Source organism: Plectrocnemia conspersa, unplaced genomic scaffold (genome assembly GCF_051122295.1).
Source record: "Plectrocnemia conspersa isolate PC_06_02 unplaced genomic scaffold, ASM5112229v1 ptg000014l, whole genome shotgun sequence".
Taxonomy (NCBI): domain Eukaryota; kingdom Metazoa; phylum Arthropoda; class Insecta; order Trichoptera; family Polycentropodidae; genus Plectrocnemia; species Plectrocnemia conspersa.
This window is the reverse complement of record NW_028277178.1, coordinates 12,282,881-12,301,553: the sequence shown is the minus strand read 5'-3', so window position 1 is coordinate 12,301,553 and position 18,673 is coordinate 12,282,881. Positions and strand designations below refer to the sequence as shown.

Here is an 18,673-nt window from a genome sequence, read left to right as displayed (position 1 = left end):
CGAATAAGTTATTTATATGTCAAATAAGTCAGTTCCGTAAATTTAAGCCCAACAAGACCAATGATAATTTTATTAAAATAAAAATCAGCTTATTGCGCTACGCGGCTAAATACAGCTAGCTACACTCCATAAGCAAACAACAAAAATATTTAGAAACAATTAACCTTTCCTATTTTATTATGAAACGTACTGTTTATTTTAGTAATATATTTTAATTTTGCACACTTTAAAATACCGAAATTTTATTTTAAGAATGAAAAGTTCATGCTTGAAATAACCAAAGTTGATAATCATATCTGTACATTTTCAGCAAAATACCTCAAAGCAAACTTTGAAATATTTGTAGCTTATGAGTCTAAAAATCTATGTGTGTAGTAAGTAAAAAGTATATTTATATAAATGTATATGTATGTTCTACAAAACAATACTGCTTCGTAGAATTAATGGTTGCTTATTTCATATTATGTTTATTTTTATTAATAATATTAACATAAAACTAACAGAATCATCATTATAATTTTGACCCAGTTTGCACAGTTTGACTCCAAAGTTTGACCATTCCTAATCTATTGCTGATATAATTTTAACTATGAAACATTAATAAAACTAGTCAGTTTAAGTCATTAATTTCTTTAATTACTAGATAATTATGTAAACTAAAAGCTATTTTAATAATAAAAAATTTCGTTACAAATAAAAATAACAATGTTAGGTGAAATATTATTTCGCGTACATTTCAAATACATAAGGGCATGATCAAAATTAATGGCTTATAAATATATGTGCATACATACGTACTTATAAAATATACGTTTATTTATTAAACTCAATCGTATTATTTTTATTTTAGACCTTAAAAAAACAAATATGTTTAAGTTTATCAATATTTTTTACAGACTTTCACAGTTTATAATTATAACGTTTGCCATAAACAAGCAATAGTTATGAAAAACTCTTAATAAATTTCACTTTTAGTAATGATTAAATAGATAAAAAAATAGTTTTTATTGTAGGCGCTCACGATGGTCATAGAATAAAAACATGAGAATTATATTTATGTATCTGTGATGTAAATATACAAATTTAATCTATGCAAACGGACGAATGGGTAAGATTTGTTCTAGTTTTTCTCTTAAAGGACTACATACAACCCAAAGCTATAATCAAGTTTAAATAATACCGTTTAAGGTACTAGTTAAAGGCGTTGACACGTACATAAGTACATCTTAAATCCGATGCGGTAACTAGACGGAGCTATATAATCGATTCACTCGGTTTCGACAAGTACACAGGTGTTAATCACGTGTCTCCGTTTTTCCTCGCGATTCCAAAAATCGACACAACTCTGAATTTAACGCAGTAAATCCCATCGCGCATATATCATCAAGCCACGTTCGACTGCGAAGGCTTAGCGGACGATCGACATTTACATACAAAGTAGAACTAATGCAGAATGATTTATTAGGACGGGCCGGGAACGGGTTGAAATCGAACGTCGGTCGTTTGTTTCGAGTTTGGCCGCGCGCAGGCAGGCATTTACAGGCCATATCGATTGTATAATGTTCGATTGCACACGACCAACTTTTGTAGGTGACCATTTACTAGAAAAATAACACTGGCCAACAAAGATTTTCTAGCTAGGATTTTAATGACTGATTTGGACTAAGTTCATCATACCAATTCACTACACTAAAATTATTGCTTGTATGGACCCCATACATTAAACTTGTACCAATGATTGGTTTGCATGAACCAACAATAATCTGCCATCATACCAGCATTCCATTTCCCTTGAAAATAATTTTATATAATAGCTTTATCTTGATGGCATCTATAACCCGATTTTTCGTTTACTGCCCCCAGATGTTACAAAAAAAAAGTCAAGATGCGAATGGAAAAAAATAATTTTAAATGACTAGCACCCATTTTCTGTTAACAGCCTAATAGCTGTTTCACTAAATCGGCATAGTAAGGTCTTTATTAATATCTAAAAAGCCTTCCACTACAGCTCTGAATGACTTCCGAATGAACACTAGTGAGGTGGTTTTCGAACTCGTTGTCGAATTGAATTCTTTTGCTAAAATGTTGATATTTTAATCAAAAAGTTGGAGAGTTATCCCTACTTGTCCAAGTGAGCGAATGTTTCAGTGCAACTCAAATATTTAAAAACAATTCCAGATGTTCAAATATTTTTGGTAACAAATATGAGTGTTGGACCGCACATAAAAGCTTGGTGGGTCGCATCTCTTATACATAATTGTAAATATTTTATCTAATTATTGTTTTTAGTAATTGTCTTAAGCTATTAAAATATGTCCATTTAATTTAATAAAGCACCGCACTATTTTTCCGCAAAATTAGAAAATGCTATGATAACGTACCTGTTGTGATAAAAATCTTAAATCGACGTTTAGTTTTGAATCAAAGTGTTATTTACTTCAAAAGACTTTCGTTTTCGACTGTGCAAAAATTTGAAACAACCTAATATATAAACATATTTATAGCATTTTATTTATAATGTACTAATTTATTTAAAAGGTAAAACCATAATAAAATTAGGGTTTATTAAATTATTTACTTCTATGAAAATAATTTAAAAAATTGTGTAAGCGATTAGTGTACCTATCCCTGATGACGTCACGCGCGAGCTTTCTGGCTTTGTATAATAGTTGATTATATTATAAAATGACACATACCATGCAACAAGATTTTTAAGATTTTATTCAAGTGTGTTTAAGTTAATTTATTCACGCGTTTTATATGGCTACTCAGCAATATATTTAATATACTAATTTTAATAATAAAAAAATCTAAATATAATTATACAATTAATTTGTTCGTATAGTAAGAAATTTTATAAAACTTTCCATTTTATTTTACCAAAATATCGCATTTTATTTTTTATTACAAATCTGTTGGTGGTGAATTATATAGATAAACACAATTACACATATTTTTTCTAGTTTTTTGTAGCTACCGCCAAAAACTTCCTTGCGCTTAGAAAGCTCATTGAGAAGTTGGATGGCCGGAAAGTTTAGGAATACGGAACGCGATCGCGACTCTATTTTCTAAACGAATTCTAAAGCTCGTCGCCGAAGTCGCCGAAGAATATTTAAAAAAAAACTAGGATATATGTATGTACGGATACGACTCATATTCCCTTTTGTAGAAATTATTCTTAGTGAATAACCAAGACTCACTTACGTTAGTATAATAGAACAAAACAATGCCTATACTCGAAATCCAGGACATTTTGATAATATGTGATTTTCCTTGGACAATAATCAATGTGAGACAGCATTGTCAAATACTGCGTAGAGAGAAATGTTTGGTTGTTACATTATGATTTTATTACATGAATTATTCACAACAAAAATAAAAAGCCCTTAAAGTGTTTTGTAAACAAAAAAGGAGGCGAAAATGAAGTTTGCGAAGCCTAATGCATAACCATTTCAATATTATACATGTTTGTATATTTTTTTAGCAGTACGCGCCCTATATTTACGTAAACACCTGTTGATCGCACAAGAAGGGGCAGTGCGGTTAAAAATGTTTCAAAAATATGCGACATTGACCCAAATTAGGCACCCAGTACAGTGTCTTGGGCCGTTATCACGGTTTTGGGTCGGTTTCCTGCGCACACATACACGCGCGCATTGCACGAGTGACCCAGGGCCGCAATTTGGTAACGCGCGTTGTTGCACAACTTACTATGTCGTCTGATTGCGAAACGGCGACGAATCTGATCAAGATTAACTCAAAACTATTATATTTATGAAGTGGAGATATCAATTTGGGTGAGTGTCAAACACATGCGACTCTCGTTGCGGGTCACGGCGAGCAGACGCCCGCCCTTTCAGTGAATGATGCATTTTGCTTACAAAATGTATTATCTACTGACATTGCGAAAGTAATATGAAGGGCCTCTTTTAGATCGAGATACAAAATAATGTGTGTCAACAGAATAATATAACATTAAAGTGTCCTTCACTTGAATTATTGCATCGTTGGAACGTAGGCCATATGGGGCATTTTAAATAGCAATAGTTTACTGTTAAAAATATATTGTATAACTTACTTCTTAGTATTTCCGGACATTGGTAGGCTTTTAAGACAGCTGTGCAGAGAACCTGTTGAAGAAAATTCCAATTAATAATACATTTATTAAAGTTCTAAAACCGTTAGATTTTTTTTTTAAAATCGGTAAATCGAGATACATAATAGACAATAGACTATTGTTTAGAGCAATGTTTCTCAACCTTTTTACACCTACAGACCACTAAACATATAATAAACATTTTGCGGACCACTTAAAATAAATAAAGGATATTAATTATATAGTACAATCTGAATTTTTCGGCATAGCTCGGGCGGATAAAATGTAATAAATAAAAATTTATGTGATTTTTGATTCCAAAATAATAAAAAAATATCTTTTTTTAAATTTAATAATATAGACAATAATGAAATATAGAAACAATAACAAAAATATAATAAAAAATCCATTGAAAAAAAAAAAATTAGAAGTCAAAAAGTAAATTATTTTTTTATTAATAAAATTTATGGAATTTTTTTTTTGCAATGGTTTATAAAAATTAATGCAAAATCCTCTTGATTGTTTGTTATAATACAATATTTGATATTCGTAACTTTACTCAAATCACATCTGTTTCATAACTTACTACACACAGGGGCCGTAGAGATACTTCACTTTTAGGTGCTATAGCGAAACCGATATTTAGGTATTTTTTCATCATATTATCTAGCAATGTTTTTTTGATTCTTAGCAAACATTACTAAGAATCGACATATTTTGTTTCTTCTAAGCTTGATATACTTGTTTTTGGATTATTTTCGGTTTCATTACTATTTTTATTTAGATATTTGTTGTTAAAAACGTTTAAAGGTTTGCTGTTTGTTTTTATTTATTTACTTTTAGTAGGGTTTAAAAATTTTTACAATTAAAAAATTGTATTAAAAAACAAATTTTGACCAAATATTTACAAAACACAGGTTGAGAAACACTAGTTCAGAAAGTTCTTACATCGGAAAAAATATTGCTATTGAAGTATGCTGAAGTAGCAAAAAGTTGACAAATAAATAAATTCTGCATTATCATTAGAAATGTTTTAAAAGGTTTAAATAAAATAATAGTAACACAGAAATAAAAATCTAATTATTGTTATTATATATTTGCTAACTATTTAATAAATTATTTTTGAAGAAAATCCTAATAATGATGATATAAATATTGTTGAGGAGTTACAAAATTATAGTCATAGAGAAACCCCTTCTTTCCGCCAGATGACAGAGCTAGGGGCGGCAGTGATAGTTTATTTATCACCGAAGAAGGACAGACACAACAGTACAGAAAGAGTCTGTGACCTCAGACCTGACGCCTTACTGACTTTTAGGGCCTTTGAAGCAGGTAAGCAGAACAGTGAGCCACCACCGAGGCTTTGTCCTTACTCAAACAGACTCTGTCACAAAAGGCAAAAAATAATTTTGACTAAATTTAAAACGACTTATTTTTTATCGTTATTTGAATATCACTAATATCTTAATAAAAAATACTTTATATATAAAAATACAAATATGTAATGCAGGCGCGGTCGGTGAGATATATTCTCTCTCGATCGCTTGCGTGTTAAGTGGCGAGAGTGAGTGAGAGATAAGAGCATGCGGTACGCATGACCTTATCTCTTAAGATATTATTTAGTCTAAACTTGATCGTGTAACTTGTTATTTTTGGAGTTTTCTTGTGTATTTGCTGCTAGGTTAATAGCAAGTGCATTAAATTTGCTTAAAATGTTTGTTTTTGGAAGTGTATTTAATTTAAAATAATGAAAAGTATTTCGACTTAGTGCTGTTTTTTTTTGTTTGTACTTTTTAAATATGTTCTAATTAATTACAATAAATGTTTATAAACTAAATACTATTATATTTATCTAGTATATGTATTAAATGTAGGGAAAAATTTAAACATTTTTACAACCGGCAGTATTTGATAATATCTCTTTTATATAACACTATATGTCAATTTAAAATTTGACATTCAACGTTATTATTCAAACTAGAATAGACACTTTTTATTATATATTACACATTATTTTAGATTGGTCCTACATCACAAAGAATTTAGATATAAAATCTAAAATATCTACATTTTTAGAAAAGCGTACATGTCATAAAATATTTTTTCATATTATAAAATCGTTGACAAAAAGACAAATAATGTGATTAAAGCAAAAAAACTTAGCGAAATATTATCGAATGCATTAGCAAAACTATTTTTTTTAAGAAAACGATGAATTATTCTCTTTGCTTTAATTTTGCAATATTTTTAGAAATTCATATCAAAACATGTTTTTCGCACATTTCTTCGAAAGCTAATCTTTATACAAATTATGTAAATTTTGATGAATAAAAAACTGCATAATTGCAAGTTAACGAATCACATTCATGCATATAAAAAAAGTAAATTATACAGAAAAACAATAAGTTTACACCGACAATGACCTATTAAGTTCAGGGGCCCGCGTTTTGCCTAGTCTTTTTATTTTTTTTATGATTCACTTAATATAGTAATTCAATTTAAGTATGTCTATACAATCTAAAAAAGAAAGCAACAATTTTTCTCTTACATTTAGCACATTTAATATTTAAAGTAAGTTTTATTATTTTCATAAAATATACGTATATAAGTCAGGGGCGGGAGGTGAAATACTTTTACTCTAGATCACTCGCGTGTTTAGTAAAGAGAGTGAATGAAAGATAAAGGCATGCTGATCGCATGCTCTTATCTCTCACTCACTCTCGCCACTTAACACGCGTGCGATCAAGAGGGAAATTATCTCACCGCCCGCGCCTGATAATATGCATAGAAATTGAGGCAACCAACAAACCTTAGCTTGATAACCAATTCTATGCAATTGGTAGCTCTTTTGTTGTATTGTGCGTGTTATTTGCCGTTTCATATTAATATAGAATTTCATTCACATTTTACTCACAGCTTCCCCAAAATCAAAACACGCACCACCGGTGATATATAATATGCACATACGTGCAATATACAAATAATTTACACCCACAAAAATGAAGCAATGCTGATGGTATAATCACTTTCATTGCGATTTTTAGTGACTTATTAGAAAGCTTTTGAGTGCGATCAATAAACATAACACTAAAGTATTCAATACAAACACAGAACGAACGACAACGCTACGCGGCGATCATTCATATTTTATCGTATAATATACCAGGAGTGGTCAACATTAATATGACGTTCATTAAACATACCTAAAAATCGTAATAAACGTAATATCATATGTTTGTACAGAACATAACATTAATCGACTAATAAAAATCTTGTATGAGAATTATTAAAGGTTACAGTGCATACGCTACCTTCCTTCGTCAAACCTATTTTACCTACATAAAAAATCAGTTTCTAAAAATCCTGTTTCATCTCTGACGTGCAAGATTATGTTATACTTCTACACGCAACGCGTTTCATATTATGTTACGTCTGTGTAAATAAACGAATAAAAATTTTCTCTCAGTACATGTAACGTTTCGGCCTTGGCCCATTTTCAACCATAACCATTTCAGACGCTTCCCTAGGCCCTATTATTTTAACGAAGCGCAAAACTTGGATTCTCGTGGCGCTTGCGGCTTTTCCCACGAAAGTATATAAAAATCATATAATAATAACACGGAGCCGTCGTTGGGAAAATCGCGTGAAAATTCGAATTCGTCAAAGAGAAAATAAACGTCATACGCGGGTGGGGCGAGCAGAGAAAAAAGTGAAATAAAAACCTGGAAACTCGCATGCCGAAAAAGTGTTACGTGTACAACGTACTAAAATTGCAACGCAATTTCGTCTTGAATTATATACGTAATATAAAGGCAGCGCTGACGCGGCTAGCGTTCCTCAAACGTTCGAGTGAAAGTGTTCGTCGATTTGTGTCCAATCGCAGCTATCGAATCGATTTTCCTTCTAATTTTACTTAAATGGTCCGATTGATTTTCATGTTATCGAAGGTCAAAGAATACGGAAACAATGTTTTAATTTGTAACTGTCTTGTTAAATGTTTTGTGAAGGTTTTACATCAAAAACCGATGGTACTAAATTCTTGACCCCGCTTATCGTCATGATCATGAGTGACGGATTGGCAATAAACCTGAGATTCTTCTATAGTTATTGGAAAGTCTATTTTTACTTGTATTCAGCATGAGTAGGTTTGAATGTTTACAACGATTTTAATAAACGATAAAATGTAGGTTTAAGCTAAATATAATATAAACCTAAACTAATTCAGAAAGTCAATTGGAAAAATCCGACATTTAATAATTCTCATTTCTTTCTTAAAATGGCTTTCTTAATGGCTGACAACTCAATAGTTGTCAGCCATATATCCATACTATCTGACAAATTCCGATGAGCTAATGTAAAGACCTGTATTATTATAAAATTAAACAGCAATCAAATATCAAAAAATAAATTATTTGCGCAATTCTAGTCTTCTGTTAATATAGTTAACGCTACGCACATTGTTAAATTCACGCCTATAGGTTGTGTGGCACATATACTGTTGATGTGTTATACTATTTTATCTTAATAAAATGTTCAATTGTAGATAATTTTCAACATAGTGAGCAAGCAAATATATGAATCCAATTGTCAAGCTACCTGTGTTTCACAAAGATATATAAATGTGACGAAATAAAGCGTAAGTTATGTAAAAAACTTAATTTGAATAATACAATGCTTTATTACAGTAAGGAGAAAATGAATTAAACGACCAAATATTATAAAATGTAATTTAGTAAAATTTATTCCAAATCTATACAGACATGTGATTTAATCAGAAAAAATATAATTTAATTCAAGAGTTACATTGCTAAAAATATTTTATTTAGAAGTTCATATACACACTTAAAAAAATTTTAATCTGCTTACAAAATTTCTAGTGCGTGTAATTTTTATGCTATCGATTTTAATTATTATAACATACTGTTATTTTTGTTAGTAACAGCGTCGTACGACTTCCATCCATACTACATCGATTGCCTTTTGGGCGAATTGCTATGCACTCGTTGCACTTTATAAAAAAATATTTTCCGTCTGGGGTAGTATACTTAATTACCGAAAATATTCCAAATCGTTACAAGTGCAACAAAATATTTCGCTAAGAATGGCGACAAATGCTCAATGGTTTGTCCGCAACTTGAACATTCATAAAGATATCAAAGAGGATATTTTACGCAACCACTTTGATAAACTTTACATCGATTACCATAAAAGAAATCAAAATCATTCTAATTCATTAATTAAAAAACTTGATAAAAATCATGAACAAATAAAATTTAAATAATATAAAATATCTTTTAAAAAAATGCTTTTTTTTGCCCCCAAAAAATAAAAATGAGAATAATTAAATAAATTAAATAGATACCCAGGTTAATGGCTCATGCCAAGGAACTGGGAAATAAAATATTAGATACTCTAATATAAAAAAATATTATTGAGTAACAGCGTGTTTTTTTTATTTGAAGAACCCTGCTCTGTTTTATAACCCAGAAATCAGGCCCGGCTCGTAGTGTTTTTTTGCGCGTACAATGACTTTTAAAAATAAAAAAGATCACAACATGATCTGAATATGTTTAAACATATTTGCGTCTTAGCTTAAGTCTAGTTTGTACTATATATTCTAATGTAAAAGCAAAGTGGTCGTTCAAGCTGGGTATCTATAGCAGTGTTCTAGCTTATATTTGATTGGGGAAAGGGGAGGAGACTAACGTCATTACTATACTACTATTTTTGCGATGACGTTTATCTAAAAAATCACTAAGCACAAATTATACAAAATACAAATGAAATCGCGCATCACAGTTTAACATTCGGCGCGCAGCAAGCGTTCAGCTGTGCGTTAGGTTAGTACAAGGTCCGTGGGGTGAGGGTGGGTGTCTGTCGGCCCAGGCCGAGGGTCTGGGTCCCAAAATGGGGTCTGGGGTCGGCTGCCGCATGGCAACACCCGACCCCGCCCCCGTCGCGGCACACAGATTGTTTATCGAATGTTCCGACCTCCTTTTTGGCGGCAATGAATGACAGTGGGCCTTGGGAGGGCTGGAATCGCTTAATGAAAAAACAACATGAACAACCGGCGCCGTGACATTGAAATATGGGATGAGAGTTGCCCGCAACAACACTTGCACTCGTCGAAAGACAATTTATTGCTGTACACACAAAAGTCTATTGGAAATCTAGGATGACACCGATATTGTGCTTGGAGCTTGGTTCTGAGCTTAACTACCACCAAGACGCCTTAAATGTGTTACAAACTACAGAAGACGTGTGGAACGAGAAGAATAAGGTCATCAAAATCGCTTTCATATGATTTTATATATTGAGATTAATAAAATTACAACATAAATCTCATTTGAAAACTTTGGATTGTTTTAACGTAAAGCTGTTGTAAAGATTTATAAAATATAATACAATCATTTTCTGAACAATTGTTTTATAGAAGAGATTTAAATGGTTTGATTATACTGCAATTTCTTATAATACTGTAAAATTCAGCTTACTTTAACTGTGCTGCAATGTATGATATAAAACTGGAAGTATTATAGACATTACATGCCAACCTTCTAAATAAATAAATTCTTTTCAGTTTCAAATTGTATTTCCTGTTACAAAAAAATAGTATGAATTAAATGAAGGGGTTTACATGTCATTTATTGTCATAGGCTATATTTTAAAATCGTTACATTTTACTGTAAAATAAAAATAAATCATAGTTACGTCATTTGTAATTAAAGCGGTGAATTTTAAAGTTATCTGAGAGCGTGAATATTTAATGGCAGCTAAAACGTTTGATAATTACGCTAATTACGTTGAGAGGAATTTAAAATTTCGTCAGTAAATTAAGTTAAATAAGGATGAAACTGTAAAAGGAAAAAGAAAGACGCAAAGAGAGCAACGAACTCGATATTGATACAAACATGTGGCTTAATGGGTTATCCTTGAACCCGTAAACTTTACGTTCTAGAGAACGTTCAGTCAGATAATACGTATAAAAATATCTTTTATATTTTTTAAGCATATTAATAATATAGTGTTTAATAAACAGGGTTATAAATTAGTCTCTAAATTATAAAAATATAATACAATAAAAATCATTACTATAAATAAATTGCATTTCTCGAGTATTCTAAAATTAATATGAATGTTCTAAAATTAATATGAATGATCATAACATATGCCTGCCTGGTGTAGAATACCACCAGTAATACTATTTTTATAAATTGCAATTGATCTAAAATAAAGCTATGAAAATTATATATATTGCCTTTAACTACCAACAGTCATTTTCATAACAAAAAATACTATATAAATAGTTCGCGTTAGCTAAAGAAATATGTGCTTTTAGCCTCAAAAGTTCCAGATCTTCAGATAAATGTACTCAAATTAAATAGCAATATTTTTTATTCACTTAAATTGAAAGAGGTTGTTTAGTTTCTTCCCCTAAATTATGTCAACAAATGTTTTATTTATTATTCTTATTTTTTATTAAATTGTAGCTAATAAAAAATTGTAAACAGACAATGGGTATAAACAAATAACATAAATATTAAATAGCATGGTATTTTTATATAATTATTCAAAGCATCGAAATAAATGTTTCATAAAAAAATACTCCAAAAATTGAAAAAAATGTTTTGACCAATGTTTAACGATCAGTGAACTTTGTGAATAATGTTAAAACAGTTACCGGTTATGTTTTTAATTTTTTTTACTTTCTTGGTTTTTCTCGTTTCTAATGTGCTCATTAGTGCGCATTACGATCGTCGCACAATACTGTATCATCAGTTAATGCACACACTTGTTTACTTTTGTATTGAAATGGTATTCTACTTGTATTTTCGTACTTAGATTTCTAGTATTTGTTAAATATCATTGTATAGATAAATTATACTCCTATGCACTCACATTAACCATGACCCTTCAAATCGCAGCTTTTAGTATTATTTTTGTCAGTCGACACCAGCTGAGAAATGTATAAGAAGAACATCTATTATAAATAATTACAATTTTATTTATTTCATTAAGTAATAAACATAATGAATACATAAATTAAAATAAACCGTATAATAATTTATTATTTATACTCTTTCTTTATTTTTTTTCTCAGCAATATATTTTTTTCACATTGCTTTAAATATTTTTTTTATTTTTAAGATAAGCTTTTGAGTATTTTATACAATATAGTATATGATTAAAAATGTTAAAAATTAGGGGGAGTCAAACTATGTTGTCTAATTCCTGTTAAAAATCCGAATTAATTTTTAACCTAATTTTGTTTGTTGATGATAATAAATAATATTATAAAAAAATATAAAAAAAGTGTCTTAAATAAACTAGACGTTATTTTTGTATATATTACTTTAAATTATCATTATTCACAGCACGTGAACGTTTAAAATATTTTAATTGTGTTGCTACTTTATACAAAAAATATTTTTTGCGTATCTTGTAAAATTTGCATATTTTATTTAAATACTTCGATATTTTCTCTTAAACAATATGAATAAGTGATTAAATAAAAAAAAAACTATTTATATAAAATAATTCATAAAAAAAATCCTTTCATTTAATTTTAAATCTTTATCGGACATGTAATCTGAATGCTATGATAATTTAATAATAATTTAGGGTTTCTATTAATATTATATTATATTTATTTGGCCGTACAGTGACAATTTTTTTGATATGCATAATCTGCGAATTAAACATTTTTATTTTAAACAGTTATAAATTTTATTATTTTGATAAAATTTTATTAAATAGAAATTATAGTGAAAAGAGTGAATGTTTGTCATTGAGCTATGATTTCTTCTCAAGCAGAATAATTGTAGAGGAGTCCGAGCAAAAGAGCATCATCAAAAGAGCTTGCACTTGTGGAAGGTATAATATATATATATATAAATGAGAATAATTTATAAAACAACATTTATCCAAAAATAATTTTTTTTGATGAATAAATAAGATAAATAAAAACGTGACTGTGATTAGTCATTTTAGAAAAAATCCTAAACCCATTAAGGCGCACATAGCCGATACCGGTATTAAAAAATAAAATACCAGAAGTAGTATTTATTTTAAATCCGTACATTTTATTTGTTGAAAACAATACATTCATGGCTCAGAACTACAAACACAATGAAGCCCATATTGCTTGAAAGCAGAACCTAAGTGGTGTTATCGGCAATCAGTGTTTATAACACGTATTTTTATTAATTACAGTGAGTTTTCCCTATGTGATGATTGTCCCTTTATGTTTTGCATCTCTGGTGAGCGATGTTTAGAGATTATCTGATCAATAAGATTAAGTTGGAATTGCAAAAAAAATTCATATTTTTTTACTCTTTATTTATTACTAATAAATTAAAATAATAATAATGTTGTCAATACCGATAATATTAGTATTGACTGTTTTTATCTTGATAATACCGGTATTATTATAATCCCTAGCAGCACAGCTTAATCGTTATTGATATTTCAATCATCAACTCTTATTCCAGGAGTGACACGACTATATTTCACCAAAATAATTATTATTATATAAGGAAGTGATCTTCATAAAGATAATCGGAATCGAAATTATGATAACATAGCAGACGTACATATATACGTACATAAATAAATAAGTAACCATTCAAGTGTAGTATAAAATGAAAGGCAGCCAGCGTCTCTGCGAGTTTATTTGAAAAGTCAAAGTGCTGTGACAGACAGGCCGGCTGAAAATTTGTCACAAATCGCCCGGGAGAAAAGCGTGTATATAGGCGAAACTGGAAAACGGAAGCCGAAAATATCAAAGAGACTTTTTTTAGACCTTCGTTCGGAGGGAAAATCACTTTGGCGAAAACGATTATTCGGTCAGGCAACCGTTTCCTCTGCGGAGTTTCGCCGGCGCGGACAAATATTATAGTCGATTTGACAAAACCTGATGAGATGGTAGATACTACGCCATAGATGGGCCGGGTCAACCGGAGTATTGAATTGTGAAAGGCCGTAAAAGCTCTTTTTACAAATTATGTAAATTCGGCGAAGGTGTCCGATCGAGTCGCTGCTCTTTGTGAAAAGGGCCGGCAAGGTCGAAAAAATAATAACAAGCAAATAATTTATTTTTTCTATTGAAAAAAAATGACAAAACTCACCGGAAAAATGTTATTGAACACAACTGCTCTCACTTTTGAGGTAAGCAATTAATTTTAATTAATTAAAATGTGGAATAACAGAAAATAACGAGAGAAAATCGGGTGTTTTTCAATATCGCGGTTGTGACCTTTAGACCTTCATTTTATTGATGTATTATATAATATTATTTGATTTACATTTAAATTTATATTATATAAATCCTAGTCGTCGCCTTATTACTAAGGATTAATATATTCATTACCGATGCTATTTTATCTAGTTGTTCCAAGATCAGAGATATTGTGATTCTACAAAGAAAACCTGTGGCGGTTTTAATTTTATCTTTCCAGCATCTTGGTGGTCTTTATCTGCTTTCACCCTTCTACGCTGCCTATCAGTCTCCAAAGTCTCTTTAAGCTCATTACTTCACTTTATTAATAAATGTATAGCACATCTATGTATAAGAACGGTAACCAGATAATGAAATAAAAAAAAAAATTTTGACACTTCGTCTAAAAGTCCAGTTAAATAGTAAATTCTGGTGAAAGCCAATATATATTAAATATATGTATAAATGTATATATTTTCATTAACATTTTAGTAAAATCATATCTAGATACATTTTTACCGTTAGATATATTATACATATATTTATGCTAGTGAAATTATAAGCTACTCTAGACTGTCATTCGACAGGCGTAAAACGTCTATTTGCTTGCTTTTAAAAAAAGTGTTTGTCGATAAAAATATGGAAAAAGTATATATAATCCGAGTAATTGAAGTCTTAAAGTGCTTATTTTCGACAAAAATTGTTTTTCTATTTTTCCGATCCAATAGCGTTTGGCGAGATTAGATGACTTATATCATAGCGCCTGACTTATACTCGAGCGCTGACATCCTGATCTTCTGGCATAATAAATAATGAATCTGGAGGGGTAAGCGATATTTTATATTACGAATGGGATTATATATATATAGTATATATACCAGGAAAATTTAATTTATGCACTTTTTGTGAACAGTTTCCGCGTATTGTTGCGAGCTCTTTTATTTTTTAATGCAACTTTTATCCTTATACGATGACCAAATACTCTCATTGATTATGCTAACCAAAAACCGCAGTTTAATTTAAATCGGTCAAATCGATCAGAAAAGAACTAATAAAATGTACAGTTAAATCTTCGATAGTTCACATCCAAGTCCGCGCAATATTTATTAGTGACATTTAATGATACCGTGACCATAAATCACATTTAACGCGTTTGATTCGGACAGTTACTGTGCGACACGTTATTGGCACGACCAGGACTTTTTTATCATCAGTTTTCTTTGAGAAACCAATGCATCGCAAGACAAATAGCTAACCATTAATTATGCAATCAGATGCGCTTTTTTCAGTTTCGATGCAAAAAATAGACATATACACGAGAGTTCAATCGAACCATTAAGGAACCGCATAGCGCAGGAGTGATTGAACTTTTGCTGCGCGAACAAAGACATGCAAATCTCGTCACGGCCGTAAAAAATCAACCTTGACTTTTGCAATAGCTCGCATCGTAATGAACCTGCCGCGGTTTAGGAGTGTGCAAAAAAGCATCAGACTCGTGCAGCAGCAGAAACAGCAGTTCAACGAAAAGGAAACTGGCGTCGTTGAAAAGCGCACTGCTGCGACTGGTGTGCCAATAAAGCATTGATGCTAGTGGAAGAAAAAACTAAGCAAACTGCGCAAAAAACTCGCTTGCAGATTTGGTTTTGGATGCGGCCGCACGGATGCAGAATCGAGTCCATTCGCATAGTTCAAGACCGTACAAGACCGCTAAGAGAAAAAATAGCCGCTTTGGACTTGGCACAGTCATGGCAAAAAATAAAAACTCGTGCATTCTGAGCCGGTGATGTAACTACGTATTTGATGCGCGAATCTGTTGTGCAACCAGACGGAGTTTGGAGTATTATGGGAGGCAAACGCTGCATACAAGCGCGCACCCGTGCGCAAAATATTGCATCATAGCTAGGGTCATCAAAACATATTTAGCACTATATTCTACAGCGACATAAACAAATTATTTCGCATTCCCATCAATACCTCAATGATGCCAATGACCCACAATCATTATTTGTTTGAACACAAATGTTGTTACCTTTCGAAAAAAATCTTAAGAAAATAAAAATTTTAAATTTCCCATCCCATACACGAGAAATTTGCTGATTTCTCGAGAATTTTCATAGTGCCTTTTTTTGTTAAAATTAAATTTGTACGAATATTTTTTAATAATTCACAACTACTGCAATTTTTATACCGCAGCATAAAAAGATAAGTCCGTGCCAGATGTTTGAAAATATGCACGCTTCTTTGAAAGCTTTTAATAGAGTTCGAATGTATTTGAATGGCGAAAAACGATTTTTTCAACTGCTTTCTTCAGCCTTATGTTTGCTTAACCCTGAACATTTTTTTCAAGCTGTTTTTTTTAATAATTCAGACGTATTTTGATTTTTTATCTCGGAAACATCAGGCAATGGTTTAAAAAGAGAAAATTCTAAGACCAAAAACCCATTCATTCATCATCTAGAATTAATAAAAATAATCTACCCAGGATTGCTATACGTTATACGTTTTATTATTTATTATTTAATTATATATTAAAATTAACTGACCCTACGGTGTTTTTTTTAATTTCTAGTCTAGATGGATGTCTCAAAGTATTAAAAATATTTTTTAAGTAGCTGACTTTTAAATGAATATTTTTGATAAAGTTTCAGAATAATTAAAAATATGTCATAAATCATAAATACAGAAATTATTTAGGTTCTGAATTTTGAAACGTTTTGTTTACAGGCCTTTCATACCAGAATGCATTTTTAGGTAAAGTATTTTATTCCTGTAAAGTTTTTTTTTGTATTTTACTAAGCAGATCACAATCAGAGTTAGACCTATAGAATCAAAGCACAGAAATTTCGTATTATTGCAAAATTTGTGAAAAATATCTAGCTTTTTTTTCAAGGAATTGTGTATAATAAAAAGTGTCACACTTAATTCAAAAAAATAATTTGTTAAATAAATGTTTAATATACATATTTAACAGTCATTATTATTCAAATTTATTTTTATATATACATTAAAACCTGATTTACTTGTATTTCTTCAAACATAATCTCTATGGAGTTAAGAAATTTAAGAACTACACCAATAATCAGATGCGTTGAAACCGCTTAGCGTGGGAATCGGCAGATTGCAAAAATGTATAAGCGATATTTTTAGAGTTACTCTATAAAATTCACCTATCAGCGAACTTAAATCTCGTTTTTTCAATAAAATAAAGAGGAATTTTATCTTTTTCTTCATTGCTTTTTTTGGATGAAAACAAAGATTTCATTTAAAATATTATTGCTTTAATTTCTCTCGTATTGGCTTTGCTTTTATTCATATTTAAAGTTGCATTAAAGGTAAATAACTAAGCGTATTTAGAACCACTGCCTTTTATATATGTATCTACATCATCATTATCCATCCATACACTCGGTTAACAGGTTGAGGTCTAGGGAAGCAATAAATTTCAAAAGGGATGCTATGTTACCGATTGACTCAAATATTACCATAGAATAATACTAAATAAATAGTAACGTGACTCATATACCTAGTGTATCTATATGAGTCACAAAGTTAATAGTTAATTTTCACCTGTAAGAGATTAATATAAAAATAGTGATTATATACATTTATATATAATATCTCATAATATATAAAATTGTATTTACTAGAGAAAAACCAGCTGACAACCCTACCGCTCATAAAACACACAATACAGCCTTGACCTCGAGCCTTGAAATGAACGCGACCACAAGAAAAACGTTCACATTTTACCAAAACAAAATATAATATAGCAAGAGAGCGTTTTACAGACAGCAAGAAGCGTAATTCTTACATTTTACTTAATCCGAATTTACATGGCAATTTGACTTCATAAATCAACGTTTTCGCAAGAGACGGAGAAAACCCTCCCGATTCACGGAGAAAAGTTCGCAAACACTTTCGCAAGTTTTGTCACGTCTTCCTCCGGTTATTATTAGTTTCGATTCAATGGTCGGAGTTTTTCACATTCGGCTTTATCGTGCATCTAAAAAACAAACATTCTAGCGTGGTTGTATTTTTTTTTTCGTCGTATATTTATATATTAAAATTAATCACTGAAGGGGTTCGAGAAAATTAACTTTGGAGAAAGACCCTAGCATCGTAATATATGATTTCCATGAAACCATACAATGAATATTACGTAGACAGCGTTACATATTAGAAAATTGCAAAACTGAGCGTAACAGGTCGAAATTCGCACCGTCATCCTCGACCTAGAACGACAATGTGAAGGTCCGAGAGTAAATTGTAAAGAAAATTATTATGATACAACAAACAGACTCACCTTATAATAAGCTTAATGATGCAACATGTTTTATAACAAAAACAATATTATATGGATG

At 30.6% G+C, this 18,673-nt stretch overlaps 1 protein-coding gene across 1 annotated transcript in view; it reads right to left on the bottom strand.

Moving 5' to 3' along the window:
- chinmo (Chronologically inappropriate morphogenesis) overlaps window positions 1-18,673 on the bottom strand; it is a 267,710-nt gene that overhangs the window by 112,826 nt on the left and 136,211 nt on the right. Inside the window, exon 3 of the mRNA XM_088203671.1 lies at window positions 4,079-4,130. Within this exon, the coding sequence (XP_088059797.1) occupies window positions 4,079-4,098 (20 nt within the window). The 5' untranslated portion in view covers window positions 4,099-4,130. The remainder of the gene's footprint in view (window positions 1-4,078; window positions 4,131-18,673) is intronic.